Here is a 25,774-nt window from a genome sequence, read left to right as displayed (position 1 = left end):
CTATATTATCTGCGGTCGTTTTTATTTTCTTTTGAAATCTGGGATATAGCTTCATCTTTAAGAAGGAGTTTCACTCTCAGCATGTATTTGAACTTCTGTCTTTTATTTACTTCAGCGCAGCTCACAGTTTTTAACAAATTCCATAGCTTTCTGTGTACTTCTAAATCTGCTCCTACATTACACCTTTTCTGACCTGCTACTGCCTCTAGTGGCGTGGGGTGATAGCACAACTTATTTAATTACGTCACTAAATGAGAATACCACAAAGTCTTTATTGTATTATTAATTCTGGCATTACCTCTGGTTCAGCGCCCCTATGTGTTGCATACAGTGCATACCCACTTTTTGCGCCACTGATTATAATGCCTAAATATTTTGACACGCAATTGGATGGTCGTGGAACAGCAGCCAATCCAGAAGTGCCACTCATTCTCCTTGGCGGTGATTGAACGTATGCTGCTTTTCCTGCTGTCAAGGAGGATGCCTGTAAGTTTGACATTTGAAACCATCTTGATCTGAAGGTAACAACCACAGCCTTCCTTATCTCTGCACAGGGTACAGCCAATCAGCACCAAAAAAATAAATGTTGCTCCTGGATTGACCGCATTGTAAACGCCAGCCAATGGTGTGTCAACCAGCATTGAGCCAAAGTGTTAGGTTCACAATCTGTATTTATTTTTTAAGAAAAATATTTTAGACATGCTTTTGAGAGAAAAATCTGCAAATCTGCAATGTTCCACAGAAACATCCGCAAAGAGATCAACCACAAATACTGAAGTGTGCTGATCCTGTGCACATCATTCTGTTGGCCTTTTTCTTTTCGCATTACTCTGTTCTGGAGGTTATTGAGTGTTCTGAACAGAGCCTTGTCCAGATCCCAGTGGACTGTCTTTGCTAAAACTTGAAGTTGATTGTGTTTGAACATTACTGCCAAAACAGATATGAGAAATGTTCAAAAAGAAGGTTGCTCATACCTTGTTGGATCATTCCCTGGGAAAAAATCAAGGCTGCCAAACCAGTAGGGCCTAAATCCAGTAACAGTAAAACAATGTTGAATCGTTAATATTTGATATTTGTTTTCCAAAACATACCTCAAACTTGTTTTTATTTTGCCATAGTGGAAATGTGTGAGCAGGTTTAGAAGGAAAATCAATCAAACAGAACTTAAAATACAGCTGTATGGTCGGCTGTGCTGCAAACCTCCAAAAAATGTGTTTGTTCTTTATATCCAGGGACACCATTATCTCTTTCCTGGCCTTTATTACCTGGCCCCTCAATCTTCCCCTGCCTTCATTTTTTCTGTGAACCTTGACTCCGCCAGCCTTCTGAAATGCAGTCCTCCGTAAAATCCATCAAATAAAAAATTCATATTGATACTCTGGCTCTGTTTTTTTGCCACCTTTCTTTACTTCCACCATCAGCACTCCATGATGATGAATGACTGACTGTCACATATAAAAAGGCTGGAACACAGTAAAAGGTTGATTCTCTGTTTTTTTCCACACCTCTCTGCTCCTGCTTCTCTATTCCTTTAGATTTGATCAATTTTTCATAAGAAAGTTGTCGTTTTTTCAGAAATAAGGAGGTATTACAGTTTTAATACTTTATAAACCTATACACATCCAAGCTATTTAGCTTAACATCAACATTACTGAATTTGGACTTTTGGTTATTTTTATAGAAAGTTAATGTAAAACTTTTTTTAATTCTCATCTCAGTTTATACCTTTGTATAAACTTCCGAAGGCAATTAATAAAACAATAATGATGTTGAATAAAAACTATAAAAAATGATTGGTATCAAATTTAGGAGAATAATTCATAACTTGTAAAACAAAAACAAGATAAACTGGTTAGAAATTGGAATGAATTAACTACAATAATTTAAAGAAGTGGTAAAGTTTTGCAACCAGTTTATTTCACCACACCCTCTAAGGTTTGACTAGGCCACTATAAAAACTTTAATTTGTTCTTTTCAAACAGGCCGGTTAGAAAAACTATTTTCCTTTAATGAAGTGATCATGTAAAAACTGCATTTTGTAATTATTTATTTTCTGATGAATATGTTAAGGGGAAAATACTTTTTCATTGCAATTTATAATAATCTATCCACATAAATATCATTATAATATTATTTATTGTACTATCAGTCATTTGCTTTAAGTTTCTCAACAGGTTTTCTGCTCAAGTTGAAGGTTAGAAGCAGATGGTCTCTTTATTCAGCCTCAATAAGCCTGAATAAAGAGTGATTTCAAAACTAAATGAACTAAGATTTGAAACATACTTCTGCTGCGAAAAAAAAAAAAAAAAAACTTTCAACGTTGGGTTACTAAACGTCGAGTGTCAAATTCTTTGAATCTAGTTCAACATTTTTAAAACAATGACTTTGAAAAGAGTTTTGTAATACTGTAGATAACGTTTTTCCTTTTAGCCGTGTATTTTTCTTCAAACCCCATTCATCTTATGCAGCCTTCAACAAACCTTATACAAAATATATTCCAACACAAATGGGACAAACATTTTCAACCAGTAATGAACTGTAAAAATAGTAGGAGAGAAATAAAAAGCCAAGGTTTTTAGTGCAACCTTTCTTAAAGTTGAGATTCTTTTTTTGTAAACTCGTGATTGTGTTCATACACCATGTAGGTGTAATTGAAGGCTGTAACCCCTCAGTACTTTATCATTATAGCCACTGAATGGATCTTATTAATGAAGCAAAATATCTGTTATATTAATGATATCCAATGATTTATGAAAGACTAAAGTGTTACAATGTGTTTGATGCAACATTATGAATAAAAAGCTTCCAAGAAACTTCAAGTTTCATGGTTCTGTCTTCATTCAAACACAGTTTTTGAAGGAATTAAATGGATATTTTACACCCACAGTGCATTAGTTCATGTTCCACTGCTGCTTTATGCTATGCTGTAAAATAATTTTCTTAAATCTTATAGATGTAATATATATATATATATATATAGTTATGGTGCCTAAATAAATACTTACTAACAGGTAAGCTCAGAGGTATTTTGGCTTCACCAGAGGTCATGATTTCTTTACTTTCATTAGTCAAGTGGTCAAGTGATGCATCTTATTTAACATTACATGTATTCATTAGTGTGATTTAAGCATTTTAATCATTGGAACAAAGCCACTCAGTAACAGTGAAATGTAACAGCCTTTCTGCCACCAACGGTCATTAATTATTCATCGTAACAACGGAGGCAGCGTTGCTCTGTGTGTGTCTGTCAGAGATTAAAAGGGAGTCACAGCACAACTACCAAACATTATTTTAGTGAAATGAATAAAAGACGACATGGTGAGATGGGTGTTCATATCTACATTATTGATTAACAAAAACCAAACATGACAACACACACCCAGTCTTGGAAAAACATTATATTCCAAGACACTTTCATTGTATTCAGTCATGTGAAAAAAATATGACGCCACTAAAAAGTATTCGGTTCTTATTCTAGAAATCTCCACATATCGATATCAAATCTTGGATATGATTGTTAGTGGGGATAATTTTTCTTCACATTGGTAGCGTGGGGTTATAAACTATTCACAAAGAATTGGATTTTTGTTAAAAAAAAAAATTGGACTCGATCATCAAAACCTGGTGTGTATATGTAGCAACGGTTCCCTCTTTTCACTTCACCATGGAAGTTATACATGTACTGTCTCTTCTTACTGTAAAGGCCTGCATTTTACAGGAACACGAACCTGCTAGATATCCTTTGATTTTTGAACATGTAAGGTATGTTGGCCGTTATTTTTAAGTGCTTCCATTTGTAGTCTGTTTTCTGTGGAATGACTGGCTCATAGGTTCAAATCTATTATAAATCACAGTCTCATTGGGTATCCTCCAAATTAAAATACCAGGTATCCATTGGAAGAAAGACTGCAGACACAAAGAGTCTTAAAAAGAGCTGTCCTCTCTGCAAAGCAGATCCTATCCTATGTATTTTTAGAGCCATCTCTTACTATTTGTGCTGAAAGGTCAGACGAATAAGTTAAATGCAAAGACAAGAAAGAATCAGGGTGGTGAACATCCTGTAAAATGCCGTTATGGGACAAGAAAGTCAGAAATAAATGGATGTGTTGGTAAATGGGAGGAATGATTTTGATGAGACAGCATTCTTTCCAAATAGTACATCTGGCGAGATTAGACTATAAATGTTTTCCCATCAGACAACCACTTAGCTTCAGATGTGGGCATTTCCTTTGTTTAAAAAAGTAGATGATACATTTTTAGAGTTCAGATAAATCTCTTAATTATAAGAGAAATACAGAAGAAAATGAGGACATGAGCATTCCTTCATGGCACTTTAAAGTTTGTGTTTGCATATTACCAAAATACAAAATACTGACTTCCACCCCTTTTTCTACACTTTGTCTCCATGCAATCATATTTTTTAGTATGTTTTATTAGGACTTGCATGGTAGTTCACCATTTTTGACGTTTTTACCTTTTTACCCTAAAACAGCTTAGATCAAATTCATTTGCTAGAATGTCCCAGTCAAAGTCTAGACCTAAATCTAATTGAGAATCTGTGACAAAACTGTGCATCCATTCTGACTGATTGACATTCTGAAATAGGTACTTTGCAGTAAAGAGTGGGCAAACACTTCAATCTCTAGAAACCTGATTGTGACCCTAAAAGAAGTTCTGCTGTAGTTTCACTGAGTATCGACCCAAAGATGCTCAATACAAATTCCTGCCACAGTTTTCAGATTTTTATTCGGAAACTGTATCCTTGACTGACTCATCCTGATCCTCTTTACTCAGTGGATTATTGTACCAAATACAGTGATCCTCAAGATATTTTCTTTTTCTTCACTTTAATTGTCATTGAGTTGATTTCCTTGGAGTTGACTCTGAAAGTACCTGTTTTACATTAATTTCTGATTTATATTAGTACAGTTATTCTCTATTACACCTTTTTAGTTTGAAAACGTTCCAATGTAATTCTCTCAGAAACCTTCCACTACTTGCCTTCGTAGAGAGGTTGTTTGCTACAGTACGAACTGCTTGGCCTGCCAAGGGCAAACCTTTCCATCTCCCTCCCTTCTAAAGGAGATAATGATTCTCTTTTTCTTGGAATAGGATTGCATTTTCTCTCTCTCTTGTCCTCCATCCCTCTCTCACCTTTACCTTTACATCCACCCAGCCCACCTGCACCCTCCCCCCCAGCCGTCCACTGCTGGCACTCCCTCCGCACCAACTATGCTCTATCGCTCCGTCGCAGCGCAAGGCGAGGGATGAGAGACAAATCAAAAACGCCTTATTTCCCCCTCAGCCCCTCTCACCATGCCAGATTGAATTTGAGGCTTTTCATCTTCTTTCTCATCTTTCTCCCTCCCTGCCTCCCTTGGCGTCCACTCAGAATTACCTGCAACCACAACAGCTTGATGACGTTATATCGCTTATTCATGCAGAGGGAGACAGTCGGCAGGTCTTTGCTTTGATTGTTTCGACTCACTTAAAGTCCTCCGCTTCTGTCATTTAGGTCCAGAAATGGTCAGTTTCAACATGTGTCCGGGATCCTGTCTCGGTTTACCATTTCTTTTAGAAATCCACATGTATCCAAATGTCTGGATTAGCTTCGTTAGCTTCATGCACAATGATAAAAACCATAAGTAAAAATGTCTTTTTAAACTCTTTTTAACTCCTCCTTGCATTTCTAAGACATTTCTCTTGACTTCTTGTCAAATACGCCATACAAAAACCAGGAATTAAGTTTGTATCATAGAAAAATGTATAAATGTGCAAGTGGTATAATTGAGATTTGATCACCAGATAAGCCTCATGGCACTGAGGTTTTTCTCTTTCTTTGTTTTTTTTTGGTAACAACTGATACAAAATTGATTCAACTACAACTCGTACATCTCTCCAATAATCAAGCTAATCTCACGTTAGCTACTGTTTCCAATAGCAGTAGCCTGCTATTGGAAACACTGGGTGTGTAGGGCTTCCCCTGACACTGTTTTAGCCAACTCCAGTCTTTAAGGGTTGGTGTCCTGCTGGAGATCGGCACCTGCAAGGATGAGTGTGTATAAATAATAGATGGATGGATGCAGAATATTGGGCCTTAAGGACTGACATTTTTCACCACTGGTTTAATACCACACAATGATATAAATATCTTTAGGGCTCCTATGCTGGGCAGTTGCACAGTACGACCTTTTCTGCTTATGCAAACGTGCAATGTCTCCTCCATCTGCAGTGGGAAAAATAAGTGTTTGATACACCAGCAATTTGTCAAATCTTCCTACTTACAAAGAATGGAGAGTAATGTCATGGGTAAACCTCAGATGTGGGGGAATATTACAAATTAAAATAAAAACTTAATTTGCATTTTATTGAACAAAATAAGTGTTTGAATAGAGCTTTTTTCTATAAGTACGGGAGTCAAACATTTCCTGTACTTCTTGACCAGGTTTGCAGACAGGGCAGCAGAAATGTTTATCTACTTCAAACCTTTAAGACTGCGCTCTGAGCTCTCTTTCGGTCATAGACCAGGTCCTGCCTTTGAGCTCTGGGCTTATTCCTCACCTTTATCATGATCTTTGATTCTCCACTAGATCAGATGTTGCATGAAGTTTCAATCTGAGGGAAATCTACAGTCATTTTGACTGTCTTCAGTTTTCTGAAACAATAGTTGTCTTCTCACTAGACTGTTTACTAATGGTCCTTTAGCCAATTCCAGCCATATGCAGGTCTATAGTTTTTTCCTTTGGATTGACCAATGCTGGAAATGTTGTTTCACACAATATAGTTCCAATAAATTATTTAAAAATCATTCAATTTGATTTTCTGGATTTATCTGCATTATATTTCTAAAGACATCCTTGGTTTTTTGATAACCAGTTCATGCACTGTTGTTTGTACATTCCTGCAAGTTTATGAGACAAAGCTTAACTTTTCAAGGCTCAGGTACACCTGTCTAGAGAGAATGCAGATGCCGAGAACGTTCCTTTCAACTTGAAGTGCAAAAGATTTACTACAGTTCTTATTACTAACATTGAATGTTGGTGCACATTTATTTAATAATTGGAAGCAGAAGAAGAACTCATGAAGGAACTGAATTCCTAATACGACTCTACAGAGCTTGTGTTACATTGATGTTTTGAAGTTTGTGTAACATTTTGTAATACGGATATGTGTGTTCATATCCAGCTATCAAACAAATATACATTCAGACATAGTCCCTTTAAAAAAAGAATCATACATGTTTTCCATCTTAAATTCTCCTTTTCCAAATCTCTTTACCCTTGAGGAGTTTGTAGTCATTTAATCCCCAATTGAAATTTCAAGGCGCCCGTCCTACACAGCTCTTTGTGAGACTTAAGCCTCTGATTGCGGCTGATTTCAGAATCAGTTTTAGACTTTTATAACCAAGACGGTCTAATGTGAAAATCAAAACTGACAGACACATTTGCATTGGCTGCTGATTAGACCACACAGCCTACACTGGGCAGTAGGAGGAATGAGAATAAAAGTGCATGCTAAAATCAGTCATGTTTTACATTTAGTTTTGCGTTCCTATAAGAGCTCTAATTTGTTTACTCGTTATATACCAGCACCAATAATTAAAAGTCTGGAAATAGAAAATTGCGCCGCATCGTGTGCGGTGGAAGGCGAGCGTAGGTTTGGTTCTGGGTCGCTGAATGAGCGCGCCGAAGCGCGGCGCACCTGGCTGCTGCTACCAGAGAAAAATGACTCCCATCTCCCACCCTTCCTCCCTTCACCCCACCTTTTCATTTTCAATTATGGGTTGGAATATGAATCGTTAATAGGGTGATAATTGTGCTAGCATATTTGCTGTCACCCACCATTAGCTCAGATTAATTAGCCCATTTACTTTAGTTTAAGAAAGTGTCTGGCTGAGGAATGGGAGCAATGATGGAAGGCGAATAAGAGAGAGAATGGATTCACCACAATCTGTTCCATATCACTTGTGCCATCTTTTTTCTGCCTTCACTCGCTCTCTTTATGATGTTCAATTTGTTTTTTTCTCTCTTTGCAACTTTTACTTTCTTTTTCTGATATACCTGAGATTGTGCTCATCTTCCCTGGCTTAGCAACATTTTTTGTTTTGTTCTCTGATGCTTTTGTGATACTTTTGGAGTGAATACAATCCAAGTTGAGCAGTTATTTTTGGCGACATGAGCCAGTGGTATCACCTATGCAACTGATTTTGGTTTTTGAAATGTATATTCTTAGTAGACGTAACCAAAATTGCATTAACTTGAAGATTTACAAGTGAATCAGTGTGTCTGTGAGTACACTGGATAAACTGATGAAGGAATGATGGATGAAGGAAAGAACTAAGGAACAGATGAACAGATAAAGGATGGAAAGAGTGAACAATCAAATGAACAGTGGAAAAGAGATGAGGAAAGAAGCAAATGGATGAACAGACAAAAATATGGATGAGTGGATGCACAAAGGAAGTAAAAAAAGCATAGAGCACCTTTTCGTCTATGTTGCTTGCAACATTTACTTCTTCGTTGTCCTGATTCCGATTTTATGTTGTCCAAACATGTCATATCTGCTCAAGTCTACCAAAATGTCTAAATGGAATGGCATTCGAAACTTTTTATTTTATTTTATGTAGACTCTTGAGAAGGCACCCAGTTGTACATGTAGAACCAACTTTTGACAAATCCCTGCCAATTATTTTTTTTTTTTTTGGAGTTCAAAAAAAGTGATACAGTCCAAAGGTTTGCTGGTCATTGTCAGTTGGAGCGAATATTTCCAATTACAGGAAATCATTTGATTCGATGTTGGTTTGAAAGTGTTGCCTAATGGATCTCTAATCTCTCCCTCCACCTTGGGCTAAGTCACATGTGTGCAGCAGTGGAGTGACTTGGCCATGTCAGGAGCTGCATATCTCTCTGCAGGCAGTGGGAAATGAGGTCTAATCGCAGGGATATTAAAGTCACAATAGACTGCTCCTGCTATTAAGGCCTGTCAGCCCTGGGCCCCTCTCTCACCTTGATATCTCTCCGTCTCTGAATATTTATATGCTTACATCAGGAGCTCCTTACACAGTGCAATGTGTGCATGTTTCTTTGTGTGAGTGTGTGTGTGTGTGTGAGTGTGTGTGTGTGTGTGCGCTGCTATGTCAAGCGAGGAAATTCATCATTGCTGTAGCCACTCAAACTCTCTGAATATGTTTATGTGGTTGTGTGTTGCTCCGTCTGTGCTTACACGGTCTGCCTTCCTGTCCTCCGATCCTCAGGTGCAGCGGGGGCGAGGCTGCTCGCGGGTCAAAACAAACCTGACGCCATGGATGTGGATGAGGAAGAAAACATGAGTGAGTCCATCTTGATTTTTCTCATTTGTTCATCCATCTTTTTTTTGCCTTTACTTTCCTTCCTTCCTTTCTGTCTGCCTGCTTGTTTATCCTTCTCTTTTTATGTGTTGCGTAATCAGTGTGATCTTTTGTTGTCTACATACGACCTTTTAAAAAATACATTTGTAAGCATATGTCTAATAACCAAAATAATTGAAGAATAAAGTTTTAAAGTATATTTTTGAAAATGGAAAAAAACATGTGTTGGGAAATACTTGATTATTTAGATCTGAGTGAGAATATAGTTGTAACAATAAAGTATGTTTAAAGCTGAGGTTTTACATGATATAATGATCTATTTTTTGCCAGGTTCTAAAAGTATTTACATCTATCCTCAAGTGTCCAATAACCATCACCATGGTAACTTGAAGTATTTGAATGCTGTGTGATTCTTCACAACTACATTTGTTTTATTTCATTGAATAACTCTAACATCAGCAATTTCTCAATTATTATTATTATAGATCAACTAAATCAACTCATTGACTGCAAGGTGCCCCAGTTTGAGGCTGGAAAACAAGACCAAACAATCAACCCTCCACCACACCTGACAATAATTACCCTTTCACATTATTGTATACATGCATCAAGTCCCAATGGAATAATAAAATATGCTACCACAGCTAAATACTGTTTCAGCCTCAGTTAAATGCACCATGTTATGTATTTAACATTGTAGAATTTATACAGCTACTGATCTTCCAATAAATGTCCAGCAAAATTTTTAATGTGCAACACTGTGCAAAAGCTTTGTCTGCACTGTGAAAGATTGACTTCCCTCAGATGTTTGAAACTGAGGAGAGTTTCAAACATCTGAGTTCCTCATTGTGCATTCAAATATTGTTCCAAGATGGTAAGTTGATCCTTATATATGGGAATAAAAAAATAGTTACATCACTGGAAAAATAACTGACCTGTTCCAAAATCCTACCACTTTTTACCTTCAGTCCGATGGGAATTGTAATAATCGATTTTTCACACACAATTTATAGGATTAGATTTAACTAATTTTAGAACCTGGTCAGAAAAAAATTCCAAAGGCCGTGAATTGAAAGATGGATGTACTTTTTTCAAAATGACAGTTTATTTTATGCCCCGTCTTAAAGAATACACTCAAAGTGACCCATCCACACATAAATATGTCACATTAACTTTAACCAACTCTCAGAGATGAACTAATCTCCAAATCTTTGATACCTCAGATACTCCTCTGTCTTTTATTGAACTTTATACATTTTTGTTTGCAATGCCCACAACAAACACGTTTAAAGTCAGCTGCAGTCGCAACAACATCCGAGCTCGTGATAAAAATGAAAAAGTCTGATTGTAGTGTCATACTATCTGTCTTCACTTTGTAGAATGGTATGTTATGTTGTGAAATAAGCAGCTACAAAATTGTCTTTGTTGCCTTTCAAAGGCTCTGAAGCCTGGTTCTTACATTTTTACTGCCAGATATACATAAAAGATGTATCTGAAGATAAAACGCAGCCCTCGCTCACACAGTCCTGTTTCTTTAATACCAAGGGGACACCAGGGGAAGAAAAGAAAGAAAGTTTTAGCTTTCATGTGACAACCCGGGGAGCTCTTGAAGCTCTTTTATCTAATGAAATGAACCAAAACAAAACCCCAACAAGATAGACACACCTAAAATGAAGTCATGACTGTTTCACTCAGTTAATTTGGAAAGGATCTTTTAAATATTTCCTCTCCATTATAATTAATATTGTCTACAAATGCTGATTACACAAATTGCAGCATGACAGTGACAACAACTGCATGCCTGTTCCATAATTTAATGCATGGCTCTTGCTTGATGCATTTTTTTTCCCTCTTTATGTCGGATCCAGTTTGTGATTTTTCACCACTACTGGGTATTAAGATTCTCATTGTTACAATAAACAAAATTATTAAATGTTTTATTTGTGGGTAAGAGGTATGTAACTGAATAACTTTGTGTATAATGATAATAACAGACATAGAAGCTCCAGATTGTTCTGTGTGTCATTTCTTCACTGTATTTGTGCAGCTTGCAAGAGGTTTCTTAATGTATGTTTATTGCTTTTACTGACTATCAACACCTCAGAGATACAGATCTTAAAGAGATGTACCATAGTTAGCTGAAGCTCAAATTTAACACAGTAATAAATGATTAAATACTCTGTATTTGAAGAGTCCAGGTTGCAGCACCATTCTGATCGGTGCCATATTGTCTGGGTATTTATTTGTTTTCATGGGGTTTTTCCACCAAAACTGTTCCAGAGCTAAACCAGCACTGGTTCTTAACTGGTCCTCTAGGCACTATAACAGGGAACTTTTGGTTTCAACAAATTTGTACAGAACCAGTTTTGTTATTTGTCCTGCTGCCTCTCCAAATACCTGTTATATTAACGCGTCTGAGTCATGTGTTAGTATGACACATGACTGAATCAGACATGACTAATTAATTTGATTTATCATCACCACAACACAAATATATTTTCTGTAGAATTGAAGAAATACTATTAGCTACTGACTTTTGTGCAGAAAGTTAACTCAGACAAACCAACAAAAATTGTGAAATTACCACTGATATATTGAATCAAATAACCACATTTCCTACCGTTAGAATATTTGCAGATCACAGTAATTTATTTTGACTTATCCCATGTTTAAATAGGTACAACAAGTCTCTCTGGTGACGATGAAATGATGCTTAGGTGGTGCAAATAGGTCCTCTAAAAGTAGGAAACTACAAAAGTCTGATGAAGGGTGAAATGACCAGCACCTTGTAAATCTTGCCCTGATGGAAATACAGTTTAAAAAAACACACATAAAAACACATGCTGGTCAAGCTGCTAAAGTGTTTTCCAGAAAGAATTAGTGTTATGCAAGATCTAGTTCCGGTTTAGCTTTCAAACTGTTTTGGTGGCAAAATAACCTTCACTTTGCGCATTTGTCTTCAAGTTCATTTGCAATGCACCAATACCAATGCTGTAAACGCATGACTACATAAAAAGTGCATGTTTCCAGGTCATAAACTGAATGAGTTGCAGTTTGTGATCTTAGAATCAATTTTTTGTTGTTTTTTTCCTGACTCAGGACATGTCAGTGGCAGTGTGCAGTTGGTAATGGCATGTCAAGACATTTTGTCAACACTCTGCTCTCTGACAGCTCCAAGGGGGGGATCTCAGAGGCGCAGGGTCTTATGAATGGCACTTCATTAGAAAACTTTTTTTGTTTGTTTGTTTTGTTTCTTCAGACTTTCCTCATTTTAAATACGGGAGTCTATGTTTTCAAAAAATAAAATCATGTAAATGGTGTAAACTGCATTTTAACCTCCACCGTGTCACCAGTCGAGCCTTTAGGATCCTGCAGTAGGTGGAGTCTTCTCCTTCTGCCTCTTTGATGTACTCTCCTGTTTGCCTGGTCCTCAGCTTCCTCCCCCTGCACTACTTTCCCTGCACTCCCTCAACCCAACCTACAATCCCACTCATGCACACTGCGGCCTCTCTTTCTCTTGAGTACCGCAAGGAGTAACCTATCAAGCCTTTGCTGAAGGATGTTATAAATGAAAATTTTTCCCAACATTCCATCCACTTTGCTAACTAGAATCAGTGATATGTGTTCCCCTTAGTTCAGTATATAATTGGTTTTGGTTTTTCTTCAGAAACGTTAGCGATTTAAGATAAACTGGGTGAAAAAAAACCCTTTTGGTCTGGTTTTTGTGTGTGTGTTGTTTGTTTGCATGGTATTCTCAAGGCCCTGTCACTGTGCAATGTCAAGTGTCTTCAATGTCTACAACATATTTTTATTTTATCCTAATTTTAGTAATTTTGAACATGAAGATTAGTTAGTTTAATTTTAAATATAAATATAGCAAAGTAAAATGTTTGCAGAAGTACTCGCTAGAGCATTAACTGTCATTCTGAAGAAACAGATGTTTTTGTATTTGTCTTCTTTGTGAAATAGGGTTAGAAATTCAATCCTAACTATATCTTATCTTGTTGTTATAAAGGAACACAAATCATTGGTTCAGTTCCAAAGAGTGATAAAGGAATCTATAAATTTTGCATTTACAAGATCCTGCAACGAAGGCGTTGTAAGTTACTCTTTCTGGGCACCGCAGGTTCAAGCAGCACAGACGTTAAGGAAAACCGAAACCTGGACAACGTGTCCTGCAAAGACGGGATGGGAGTCGGTGATCAACTCCCCAATGGAAGCGGCCATGGCAGTCGAAAGCGCCCCTTAGAGGAGGGCAACAATGGCCACGCGCATTCCAAGTTCCGAGCCAAGAAGCGCAAGAAAACACCTGGACCGGTGCTGCCCAAGAATGCTCTGATGCAGCTGAATGAGATCAAACCAGGTCTCCAGTACAAACTGCTGTCTCAGACTGGGCCGGTCCATGCACCAGTGTTTGTCATGACTGTGGAGGTCAATGGGCAAATGTTTGAGGGCATGGGTCCAACCAAGAAGAAAGCTAAACTGAACGCAGCTGAGAAAGCGCTGCGTTCCTTTGTTCAGTTTCCCAATGCGTCTGAGGCTCACCTGGCCATGGGCCGTACACTGACAGTGAATACAGACTTTACATCAGATCAAGCGGACTTCCCTGACATGCTCTTCAATGGCTTTGAGACACCAGCTGCTCCTGAAGAATCCTTCTATTTAGGCTCCAACGGTACAAACTCACTAGGGGAGTATCCTTTACCCACACCACCTGGCAGCAACCTTGTCCAGGCTCCGTTGCCCTCTCCATCTGCATTCAGCTCACCCTCCACTGGCAAAAACCCGGTCATGATCCTCAATGAGCTCAGGCCAGGCCTCAAATATGACTTTGTCTCAGAGAGTGGTGAGAGTCACGCCAAGAATTTTGTGATGTCAGTAACTGTGGACTCACAGACGTTTGAAGGCTCAGGGCGCAACAAAAAGCTGGCTAAAGCCCGGGCAGCACAGGCCGCCCTCTCTGCTCTCTTCAACATGCAGCTAGACCAGACACCGTCCAGGCAACCCATACCAAGAGAGGGGTTGCAACTTCACCTTCCCCAGGTAAGACATTTTATTCATTTCAGATTTCTCTAGTTTCAAAGAAATGCAGAGAAACTAGACTGTAATTAGTTTAATCTTGCGTATTTATCAGGAATACAATCCTGATAAATCCCCTCAATAGGGGATGTTGGATTGTATTTGGTGCTTTTGGTACCACGTACACCTTTCAGGTAATGATTGAAGGGGTTCAACAAATGCTTACTCAGGTATCGTTTTGAGTTGAATTCAAATCAAAAATACTTCGTTAGGTCCAAAGGGAAACTAGATAGAAGTTGAGTAGCAAAATATTTTTTTCTTCAAAATCTTGAACCACCTTTTTAATATGATTGCTACGTAGTGAAGGTGACATTTCCTCTATTGTTATACATCACAAAAATGGAAACAGGTGAATATTGAAGAAAAGAAACATTTCCAGGTCTTTGCTCGTCCTTACCTCATAAAAGCATGCCTCTGTGTAGTTATAGTTGAGTCTGTTTGATTATTTCTTTTGAAATTTCTAAAACCCACATACAACCCAACATGTGATACACAACATCAGACCCATGGGTCTCATAAGAAAACAACACCCAGTGTAATTTTCTCTTTTCAATATCTCACACCAACTCTTATTGCACCTCACACACTGGTTCTATAATTTTATTCACCTCAGCCAACATTACAGCTCTCTGGGCTCCAAACCGGGGCAAAAGTGCGACTAGACGTTCACCATCTTGAACTATGATAAAGCTGAGGATATTAAATCTGTCTTGAGGTAGCTTGATGATGGAAACAGCAACGTCTAAATGTTAAAGTCACTGAGTGTTCATGTGTTCAGCCGATAGTAAGGGAACAGCTTAGTGCCGGTCTGTAGCACAAATGTGCAAAGTTATATAACAATGAGGGGTGTCAAAGACGGGCACAGCTGACATTGATATTAACAGAAATGAGTATATAAGCTTATAAGATATCATCAGTTATTTTCTGACTGCATATTGCTGTACATTTGTCTCCCTGGTGATCTTAGATGTATAGTCATGGAAAAAACTAAGTGCACCCTTAGTGCTTCCATGGTACTTAAGGGAAAATAGAGGTCAGCAGCTGCTAATCACAATCCGTTGGTTGATTGATAGTCAGCATTGTGACCACCTTTATAATAGCAGAAGTCTTAACACAATGCCAACTTATACATTAGCAATGACCTTGGAGAAGCAATTGAAGCTGCCAATCAATCTGGTTCTGCTTGTAAGGTGTCAGAGCGACTAAAGTCCACCATTCTGCAGGGAGAACGATTATTCACAAATGAAAAACATTTCAGAAAGCTTGTGTTTCCAGCAGTGAATATAACTGCAAATTCACCTCAGAGCCAGACAATGCAGCTCCTCGTTAAAATGAAAAAAAACGTCCAAGGGCTGCATCTATTAGTCTAAATTGGAGCTGGAATGTCTGTAATTAATTATAAGTCCAGTGTAATGTATGATTGCATTACACTGGATTTATTTGCTAAGACAATTACAGGTACAAAATAAATCTGTTTGTCTTGTAAAGTGCTTTATAAATCGGCACTTTATAAATAAATTGACTAGAATTTATTTAGACTGCACAAGTATGGCTTGTCAAGAGAATTTCAGTAACAATGTCATTTAGACACACAAGACCAATGAAGAAATGTTTAAAGTAGTGATGGTAATCGATTAAAACTTTTAATTACAGGGTCTGTAATTTACTAATCGTATTTTAATCAAAAAATACAAATAGAAAAATAAGCAGCATTTTTTAACTCAAAATAGCTTTCTGCTGTTAAATTATATAAGTAGACATAGCTCAACAACAGTGAGAGAAGAGGGCTTGTCGTCCATCTCTGTTGTTTGTTGATGTCGCTTGTGCGTCAGATTTATGGACCTACCAGAATGGAACATAAAGGTTCCAACTAGAACATTTATGCGAGTAAGTGTTGATATTTTAAAACTTTAAAATCTATGTAATATATTTTTTTTAATTAACACAGTAAAATTTTAAAGTGAAGCTAAAAGAAGTATATTAACACATCATACAACTGTCAGACATGTTGGTAGAGGGGTGATTATTAGGACTTTGTCATTTTTAACACTCTCTGGACTCGGCCAACTTGCAGGCATGGAGTCGACCAAGAAGTCCTCTGTATACCAAAGTTATTCTAAAGTCAAAATTGAGGCTGTTTGTTTGACAACTTCAGGTTGACCCAAACTGGATCGTCAACAGGACAGTGATCCCAAACATCACAGAATCTAGAGCTGTACATAAATGAGTCTCTGCAGACCTTCATGAACTGAAGCAACATCGTAAAGAAGTGTGGTGACACCAACAAAGACTTACAGAAAGTTATTCCTACAGAAGCTCATTCTTCTTGGTGTTGAATCAGAATTTGTCCATATTTTTACCCCTGATTATGTTGATGACAAGATTTTACCATAGTAGGTTCTGACAGAGGGGAAACACACCTCAAAGGAACGTATTCTTCTGAAGCGAACATTGTACTTTGGTTTACAAAGAGCTAAAACTCCCAACTCATCCACCCTTCAAACTGCACTAATCTATAAAGCTGTCATTGAAGTCTCATTCACACAGGTTATCAGAGAGGTGAAGTTAATTGTCTTCGATGAGAGCCAGTGTGAGAAGAGAGAGAACTCAGTCAGCAAAGCTAATCAGCCTGACACATAGTCAACAGGCCTTTCTTCTCTCTTTGTTCACCCTCTCATCTTGTCCTGTAGCCCATTTCAGCCATGACACCCTCAGTAACTTCTCATATTAATTTTCTGCTGCATGATATTTAATTTCAGCTCTACTTTTCTATCTTGTATAACACTTGTGGGAGAAAATGAGGTGGCAGAATTTGGACCTTAAATTAGTTTCTTATTTGATTGTAATTAGAATTTACCATCAAAATTCTAATTACAAAATTCTTGTTGTTTGTGTCTTATTGCACAAACGACAAATAAACCGAAATTTATTTTGAGAGAAAAGAGTAAAAAGGAGCTAAAGAAAATTATATTTTTACGGCCATAAAGAGTAAAAGTCCTTGGCAATGAAAACCGAATTACTGGCTTTAAATGGGTGACTCTGAAGTAGCAGGGAAGTAATATAAGACTGATTTCTTTAATTTGTGATCAACCAGCCGTCATCTCTCCTTTTGGTTGTCGTCATTTTCCATCACATTAGCAGTGGTTAAAGACCCAGCACGAGGAGCGGGCAGTCCAAAAGTTAAAGATGTGTGAAGTTCATTTTAGGTTTCCTCAAACGTTCAGCTGGAGATTAAAGCTCTGGCAAGCAGGCGAGCACTTTGCTCTCAACTGAGGCCCACGTTTGCCTGTTTGTTTGTTTGTTTTCTTTGCTCTGATTCGCTGTCAGAAGGGAGATGCTAAACTAAAACTGTCATTCCAAACTCCAACAGCGCTGCTTAAAAGATTGTTATGTTTACCTCAGAGGGGGCAGCCCAGTTTCACTTGTTGCTGTTTTAACGCTTTGACTCGTTTGATGCCGGATGGGAGCGTAGTGACAGGTAGATAGCGCTCCAGCGGCGGATAGCATCAGACATGCTCTATAAGCTGACATATCTGAGGCGAGGGTTTTGTGTTTGTGCGGTTATGTGCATGTCCTCCTGCACGCTTGTCTGTGTCTGCAGGTTCTGGCTGACGCCGTCTCTCGCCTGGTGGTGGATAAGTTCAGTGAGCTGACAGACAACTTCACCTCCCCTCATGCACGAAGAAAAGTCCTGGCAGGAGTCGTCATGACAACAGGTAATATATAGGAGGAGGAGACCCGGTGATGCCTTCCGTGCTTACAAAAAAAAAGGCTTTGGTCATTTAAAAGTATTATTTGGAAGGATAATTAAAACAAAGAGATAAGTGCTTTGGTTGTTAATTGGGTCATGAACAATAGGATCTAAAGATGCAACTTCTCAATATTCTGTTTGGCAGTTTTAGCAGACATCATTCTGTCTCATATAACTACATACCTCTAGATTTATCTAGACATCTGATCATAACCCAATTCCCTGCAGGAATCTCTAGTAGTAAACCAGGGCTGCTGCTCTTCAACCAGTTCTTTAAAAAAAAGTCACATTTTATTGTTCTACCTTTGTATTCTAAATACCATCGGCAGAAACAAAAGACAATTTTATCTCTTCTTTTCTGAAAACAGACATCCTATTATTTCCAGTTTATCTCGTAACCGTCCTGTTTGGGATTTGTGAGGTGTGAGGATACATCCAGCTGATCTGAAAAGGTGATAGGTTTAAAGTCTTTGAGTAAAAACAATCATATTCTTAGATTTTACAAGAAAATGTCACAAATTTTGCTGTAAAGAATTTGTAACCTTGCTAGTTAGTTCACATTTTGGCTCCCATGCCCATTTCATTTAATTAATGCTACCTATCATCAAACAGGCAACTACAACTATGCTGCTGAATAGCACAGTTTCATTGACTCATAATTTCAAATATATTGATATGTATTGGTTCTCCAATGACCCAAACAGTTGAAAAAATAATATTTGTAAAGAGCAGAAGGAACAATTCTCTAACAGTTTTCTAGAACATCAAATACTGGGAATGTCTGAAGTATTTGTGCCTCTTTTGCTCCCGTTGAGTGTGGTGTGTATAAACTGAGAATAGTAGAGTGGAGTTCACAGTGTCCTGCTGTGTCATTACCAGGTACTTTACTTTTCTGTGAAGTAAAAATCTTGTTTTAAAAACTGGAACTTTTTATGGCTTACCTGACGACCAGTGACTGACATGTGCCTATTCTAAAGTGTATTGGTGCTGGCAAAGCATCTGCCCTTCAGGAGACAGAAGTGTGTGTATGTGTGTGTTTCTGAATGTGCAGCTGAAGGTAACTGGAACGAAGCTGACTCCAAACTGCTCGGATTCTCCATTATTGGAGAATCCTAGCATTTAAGTGGCCTGCCTCTCCTTCACAGCAGTCTGCCTTTTCTTAGTTAAGGACCAGCATTTTTAGTGTGCGGACACATGTGATTCACCTGGGTGTGTCTGTGTTATTGCCCCCCTGCATCCCAACAGGAACTGATGTGAAGGAAGCACAGGTCATCTGTGTCTCCACGGGAACCAAGTGCATCAACGGTGAGTACATGAGTGACCGCGGCCTGGCACTAAACGACTGCCATGCAGAGATAATCGCCCGACGCTCGCTCATCAGGTACCTCTACACCCAGCTGGAGTTCTACCTCAGGTTAGTGGACAAACACATCCTTCGTTCCGTCTCGTAAGGTGCAGCTGTACATTTCTACAAATGTTCTATATTCTGATTGCATTTTTATGGCTTAAATATAATGTGACGAGCATTCGTTTTTTGTTTTTTTGGTGTTGGTTTGTGATTGTAGCAACATAAAAGAGGACCATCACAAGTCCATGTTTGTGCCATGTGACAAAGGAGGCTACAGGTTACAGGACAACGTTCAGTTTCACCTCTACATCAGCACCTCGCCCTGCGGAGACGCCAGGATTTTCTCTCCGCACGAAGCCGGAGTGGAAGGTGCGAAACCAGACGGCTCTATCGCCATATCTCGTCCTCGGCTCTCAGGACACGTTTTTAATTTCTTCCCGTCTTTACTCAGAATTCAGCTCCAGCCGCTGATTGATTTTATTTAATTAATCGTAGAGTTATGCTTTGCTGTATTTGAATGTTAGTCCAGTGTCCAAAATATGCTTCACAGACGCATTTAAACAAGGCGCTGGTAATTAGAGCGTTTAGTCATTCTCTGTCGTCCTCCATCAGTCTTTCTCCTCCCCAGCCCAACCACTCTGTCTGTCTGATTAACCTCCCTCGTACTCTTGTCAGGCCGCTTTCCATTGCACATGGCAGGCTGAATAGAAAACAGCCACATTCAATTAGTCAGTGAATAGATGGGCGCCTGCTGGTGGAACATCAGAAAACTTTGACAACATAATGTGCGCGACATTTTTTGCTTTCTTCTTTTGGAGACACTGGCTTTGTCAGTAAACACGCCAATTTACTAGTGTGAGGGATTTTTTTTGTAAAATGCTGCTCAAAATGCAACACAATTCCAATGATGTCCAAATAATTACACCACTGGCAGTAAGGTTGTAGGCTAATTGGGCTATGTTAAATTGAAAAATGATAAAGACATCTCCGAAGTGTTCAGTCTGTCAGCAGTAAACATGTTAAATATGTTCCCCTTGTATAGAAGCTAAGGAGGCAGGTACAGAAACCTCTACAAATGTTTCCCAGTTACTGTTTCAGCACATAATTAAAAAATCAAGATTAAGAAAAAAAATGCAGATGTTATTTTTTTTTCTTTAAATACATTATCATGTTTCTGTGTGCGACAGAATGCAGGTTAGCATTGTCTTGCAAAAAGAAGCAAGGCTTTCTGCGTTAAATAAAATCAAATATACATCCAGGTACTGATGCAAAAAAATGCAAGAACCAAGTAAGAAATATAAACTGAATGGTAAAATCATGAAAACGTTTGTGTTCACTACATAGAGGACTGGATTGTAGACGGGGCAGCAGCTTGCTGCTCGATGCTTGTCATTCTATCTGAATGCTGTGATTCTTGGCAGTCATGCAAATATATGTTTTGTAAAACTATGAAAGTTAAATTTGATGATTTTATATTATTTTGTTGTTTTCACATAACCACAGGCATCGGTGCAATGGTGTATTAATTAAAAACAAAATAGGAAGAGTAAATTTCTGCCAAAACAACTTAATGTCAGAAACTTTCTAGAAAAAACAAAAACAATTTTGAGTTCAGAAAATTCAATGTTTTTTCTAGAAAATTTCTGGGATTGATCTCAAAATTGCAGTTTTATTTTTTCTAGCAGATTTTAGACTTTGCAAACTCAGAAATGTTCTTGTTTTTTTTTTCCTAAAATTTTTTTTCTTCATAAATTTACACATGAATGGCCCTGATGTGCCGTTTGCATTGCATACATACTGCATGTATATTTTCTGAATATTACCCAATATCTAACACTAAATCATGTAACACTCCATCCATTGTTTATATTGTAGCTCTCACTTTTTATGCCCCTTAGCATAAGCAGGGGCGGAGCTAGAGGGGGGACCCTGGACTCCCTGATGATTGACCTGTAACGGCACAGATTCATTCCTGCCCAGTAGTTGGTGCTTGGTTTATAATATCATATATAATATGTAATATTATTTAATCAGTTCTGTTTCTGTCTGAGATTTTTTTTATTTTTATTTTTTTATTTTTTTTATTTCTGCCTTATGTGTGATCATGTTCTTGCTCAGATCAGGGAGACCGGCACCCGAACCGCAAAGCAAGAGGCCAGCTCAGGACCAAAATAGAGTCAGGGGAGGGCACCATTCCTGTACGGTCCAGTAACACCATCCAGACCTGGGACGGCGTGCTTCAAGGAGAGAGGTTGCTCACCATGTCCTGCAGTGACAAGATCGCAAGGTAATTTGGTTCAAATACAGTACAAAATACATTAGTTTACAGTGTTAAACAGGTTGAATTCTCTCTGTTTCTGCAGCATGGTTAGCAGTCATGTTACTGCATTACATTAGAATGAGCAAGACTAACTCCACCTTTTGTTGCCACTGTAGTTTGACGGTAGATAAATTGTTTACAGACGGTTGCAGTTTCCAGCTTTTGCCATTAGATGTTACCAAATATTGCATGATGCATTTCCACTTAAAGTCTTGTTTTTGAAAATATCCAAAAAGCTCCAAGAAGTTACATTTTTGACAGCAGCATCATTAAAAACATTTGTTTACTAATTTATTTGCATTCAAATGTGTGCAAAATCATATTTTTTAATTAGATAAACCCAAAAACCTCATGCCTGATTTCCTTTCAGCCACATTCCTCTGGACTCCCATGTTTTATTTGCTGCCAGTATAATTTTCTGCAAAGTGATATATCCCCTCTCTGTCGATGCACTTTATCATTTCAAGTCCATGTTTTTTTTTTCTTTTCTGAGTGTCAGGGGGAGCTTGGTGAATTGATGAATCCTTTGTCCCTGGAAGAATTTTTTTCTTGGCTGATCATAGCGTCTTTAGTCTCTGTCCATGTTCAAGGCAACACTTTGATGAATGGTGAAACTTCTCCATGACTGATCATGAGAATGCTCCACCTCCTCTCGCCTGGATAAAGCTCTGCCTGAGCGCACAGTAACTGAATGCTGATTGTGTAATTCATGTGGGATGCAGCATAAATACCGTTTACAGCTTAGTGTTTCAGGACTGGTACGAATTGTTTTTGATATTTTCTGTGTTTCTGTGCAATTTAAAGAAAACCACGGAGTATCAGAAGATCAAAAATAGCCATTGATTGATTTCAGTGTTAACTGATTAATTAAATATTTGATTGTCATAAATAATCTGTCTGCCTTCAAAGTTCATCTGGATCAGCCAAAAAATAATAATTATATAGAACTGAGAATTCATTGTCAAACCCAAGAACAGCAGATATAACATGTAAAAGGTAAATATCCAGACTATTTTGAGTCTTAGCAACTATTAGACAACATAAGTTTCCTGCTTATGATTCTGCTTTCTAATCATTCAATAGTTTCTGGGAACTTTGCAAACCTTTTTTGTTTTTTACTTGAGCAACTTGAAAGAAGTGCAGTTCGTTATGGTCTATTAAGTAGCGTTCTGTTCTGAAGTGAATAGCTGCTGGAAATAGTTGCTGTAAAACAAAATTATGGTGAGTTTGAGTAGAAAAGAGGTGTTAATATTTCCCAATGAAGAGTTTGGCAGTGCTTCTCTACACTCCAAAGTTTAGGCTACAATTGATTTTTTTTTTTTTATTTACGATTATTGTACATATATTGCTTAAATTGTTGACATAAAATCTGAATTTTCAAGTGTCATTTTCGATCTCTCTCAATATCAGAAACATGGCGCTTCCTGCATTAAAATGAATTCTTAAAAAGATTTTACTTACTGAATCTCTGTGTTCTGATTTATGTTTTTATTACGTGTTTAAAACTGGACCAGTTTCTCTTCCTTGCTTTTTCTCAGTTTTTTTTTGTTGTTTTTTTTCTGTGTGTGTTTAGTCTCCCTGCGTGGAGCCATAAAGCGTTATATTCTGCAGGAAAAAACACAAAGCAGAAATACAGTGAGGTTTGACAGGAACAAAATTGAATGCCTCTGAAAACATAACTCCAATGAGCGTGCTTGCCTGTTTCTGCTTCTTTTTGTTCGCCTTGTGTCCTTCAGAAGGTATTCAGGTGCATTTGTGTCGTCGGGTTGTTGCGATAAAACAATGTGTGTGTATGGCTGAGAATAATATGAAGCTGTTTGACTGTGCTGAATTTGTGTTTTACTGCCTGCAGCTATAAAAGCCTGAGATTTCATTTCTCCTTCCCTCCAGTTTTACACTCACCTCCTCAGACACATTTGCACCAAGAATATTGTGTTGTGGAACAATAGAGCCTTTTGTGCAGCGTCGCATCCGCTGCATGTTTTATGCTGCCAATGTTCCTTACTTGAAATTGAACACGGATGTTACAGGTCAAATTAGTTATTGTTGCTACATAATTCTATAACTAGAGATGTTCCCATGTTATTAGTTACACTTATTCAATTGCTTGTTTACACTAATAGTGAATCAGTCGATCACAAAGCAGCATGTAAATGCTTTTTAGCGTTCTAAGTAACAAGATGAAGATAATTAGCTTAGGAAACATTAAAAAGGGAAACATAAAAGTCTGATTTCAAACTTGAACTCTGTTAAATCTCCATTTTTTTAAATTACTGACTTATAACCCAGAGTAGCTCAAACAGCTTTACGGCTTCTTATTCGCAAGAAATGATTGTTCAAACTATTACAAGAGTGATATAATATGTCATTAAATAAATACATTTTAATGACATTTTATGAGCAACTGCCAAGCTTTGGAAAGATTTGTTTAAGGTAAATCTTGAAATGTTGAGATTCTAAATCTGTGTGAATTATTTATTTTATTCCAGGTGTATCCATCTTTATAATTACATACTTTATTCAACCTAGTAGGTAACTCAATTTTAATTCACTTCAGTTTATTTAGAAGCAACAATTCATATCAGATATAATCTCGAGGCATTTTACAAAAAAAAACAAAACAAAACGAGTCCTTTCAGTTCAGTCACAAATACATTTAAATTTATTTTAAACAATGAACCAGGTCCACATCACTCTTGAAAAGAAAAGAGCTTCTCCACATAAAGCACCAACTTCTAGAATATACCCTTTAAAAACAAATTGCTGTGTGGTTTCTGTGTTTCAGATTCTGTCTTGTATGTTTTTCCCTCTCCAGGTGGAATGTGGTGGGCATCCAGGGCTCTTTAATGAGCTACTTCACCGAGCCCATCTACTTCTCCAGCATCATCCTCGGCAGCCTTTACCACGCTGACCACCTCTCCAGGGCCATGTACCAGCGCATTGCAGATATCGAGGACCTGCCCCAGCAGTTCACCCTCAACAGGCCTCTGCTCAGCGGTAAGAGCCCTCACTGAAGTGAACCAAATGATAAAATAAGGAAAGACCCGCTGGTAAAAGGAGATTTTATTTTTTTTCTCCCTTAAATTCCCAGCCGTATTGCGTGGTCACGTTCACAATTTCAAAAGATAAAAACCCAGCCGTGTGAGGTCACCTTCTTAAACTTTGATAATCCAACCCCAGCTCTCCAAATATCAAGCAGAAAGATTTTAATTCTGGGTAGTAAACACATTTCTTGACCTCACAGGTCAGTCATAGAGGAAAGGAGGACAGGAGGAGCTTTCCTGCTTTGTTTGATCTGAGCTGACATTTACCTTTCTGCTGTGGAATTTGAATAGCTTTAACATTTTGTATACATTTTCAGCAGTGGCTTGACCTTTTCAAAAGCCTTTTGTTTTTCTTTTACTTTCCTTTTTTTAATTTAGTACTCTGTTTTTGTTCTTCTGCCTGTCATTGTTTCTTTGTAAAACAGCTAAAATGTATCATTAGAATATCAAAGAAGTCATTCTGATTACGTCAGGCAGGATGATCTCGCTAAGATTATTTGGCTGGATTGTGGTCAACATTTATTTTGCTTAATCTAAGTACAGCTGACTAAAACATAAACTCTGATTATATGGAGCATTATTGTAACGTGATACTTTAAAAATTGTCACAACCTCTGTATAACAAAATCTGTCCCACAAAATCATGTTGGCTATAAATTCATACAGTAAATCTGTTCCTTCCTTTTTGTTGACTGCAGCTTTATTTTGATAAATGGTTTTCATCAAATATTTAACCCACCTCTCTCTTTCCTTTGACTGGTTGGCTGGCTGGCTATATGAATGGTTAGTTGCATGGAAAACCTGGTTGGTTGGCGAGTTGGATGGAATTGCTGGTTGGTTGGTTGGTTGGTTGGTTGGTTGGTTGGTTGGTTGGTTGGTTGGTTGG

General features: G+C 37.9%; 1 protein-coding gene across 3 annotated transcripts in view; it reads left to right on the top strand.

The window, feature by feature from the left end:
* The window catches only part of adarb1b (adenosine deaminase RNA specific B1b), a 92,269-nt gene that overhangs the window by 60,024 nt on the left and 6,471 nt on the right, over positions 1-25,774 (top strand). For all 3 annotated transcript variants that reach the window (XM_007574461.2, XM_007574463.2, XM_016662003.1), the window contains 7 exons: positions 9,254-9,328; positions 13,473-14,389; positions 18,027-18,141; positions 19,422-19,590; positions 19,742-19,893; positions 21,643-21,811; positions 24,660-24,841. In XM_007574461.2, the coding sequence (XP_007574523.1) occupies positions 9,301-9,328; positions 13,473-14,389; positions 18,027-18,141; positions 19,422-19,590; positions 19,742-19,893; positions 21,643-21,811; positions 24,660-24,841 (1,732 nt within the window). In that variant the 5' untranslated portion in view covers positions 9,254-9,300. The remainder of the gene's footprint in view (positions 1-9,253; positions 9,329-13,472; positions 14,390-18,026; positions 18,142-19,421; positions 19,591-19,741; positions 19,894-21,642; positions 21,812-24,659; positions 24,842-25,774) is intronic.

This window comes from Poecilia formosa, unplaced genomic scaffold (genome assembly GCF_000485575.1).
Source record: "Poecilia formosa unplaced genomic scaffold, Poecilia_formosa-5.1.2 Scaffold353, whole genome shotgun sequence".
Classification (NCBI taxonomy): domain Eukaryota; kingdom Metazoa; phylum Chordata; class Actinopteri; order Cyprinodontiformes; family Poeciliidae; genus Poecilia; species Poecilia formosa.
Note: the sequence above shows the minus strand (reverse complement) of the source record. Positions and strands in the feature narration are given on the sequence as shown.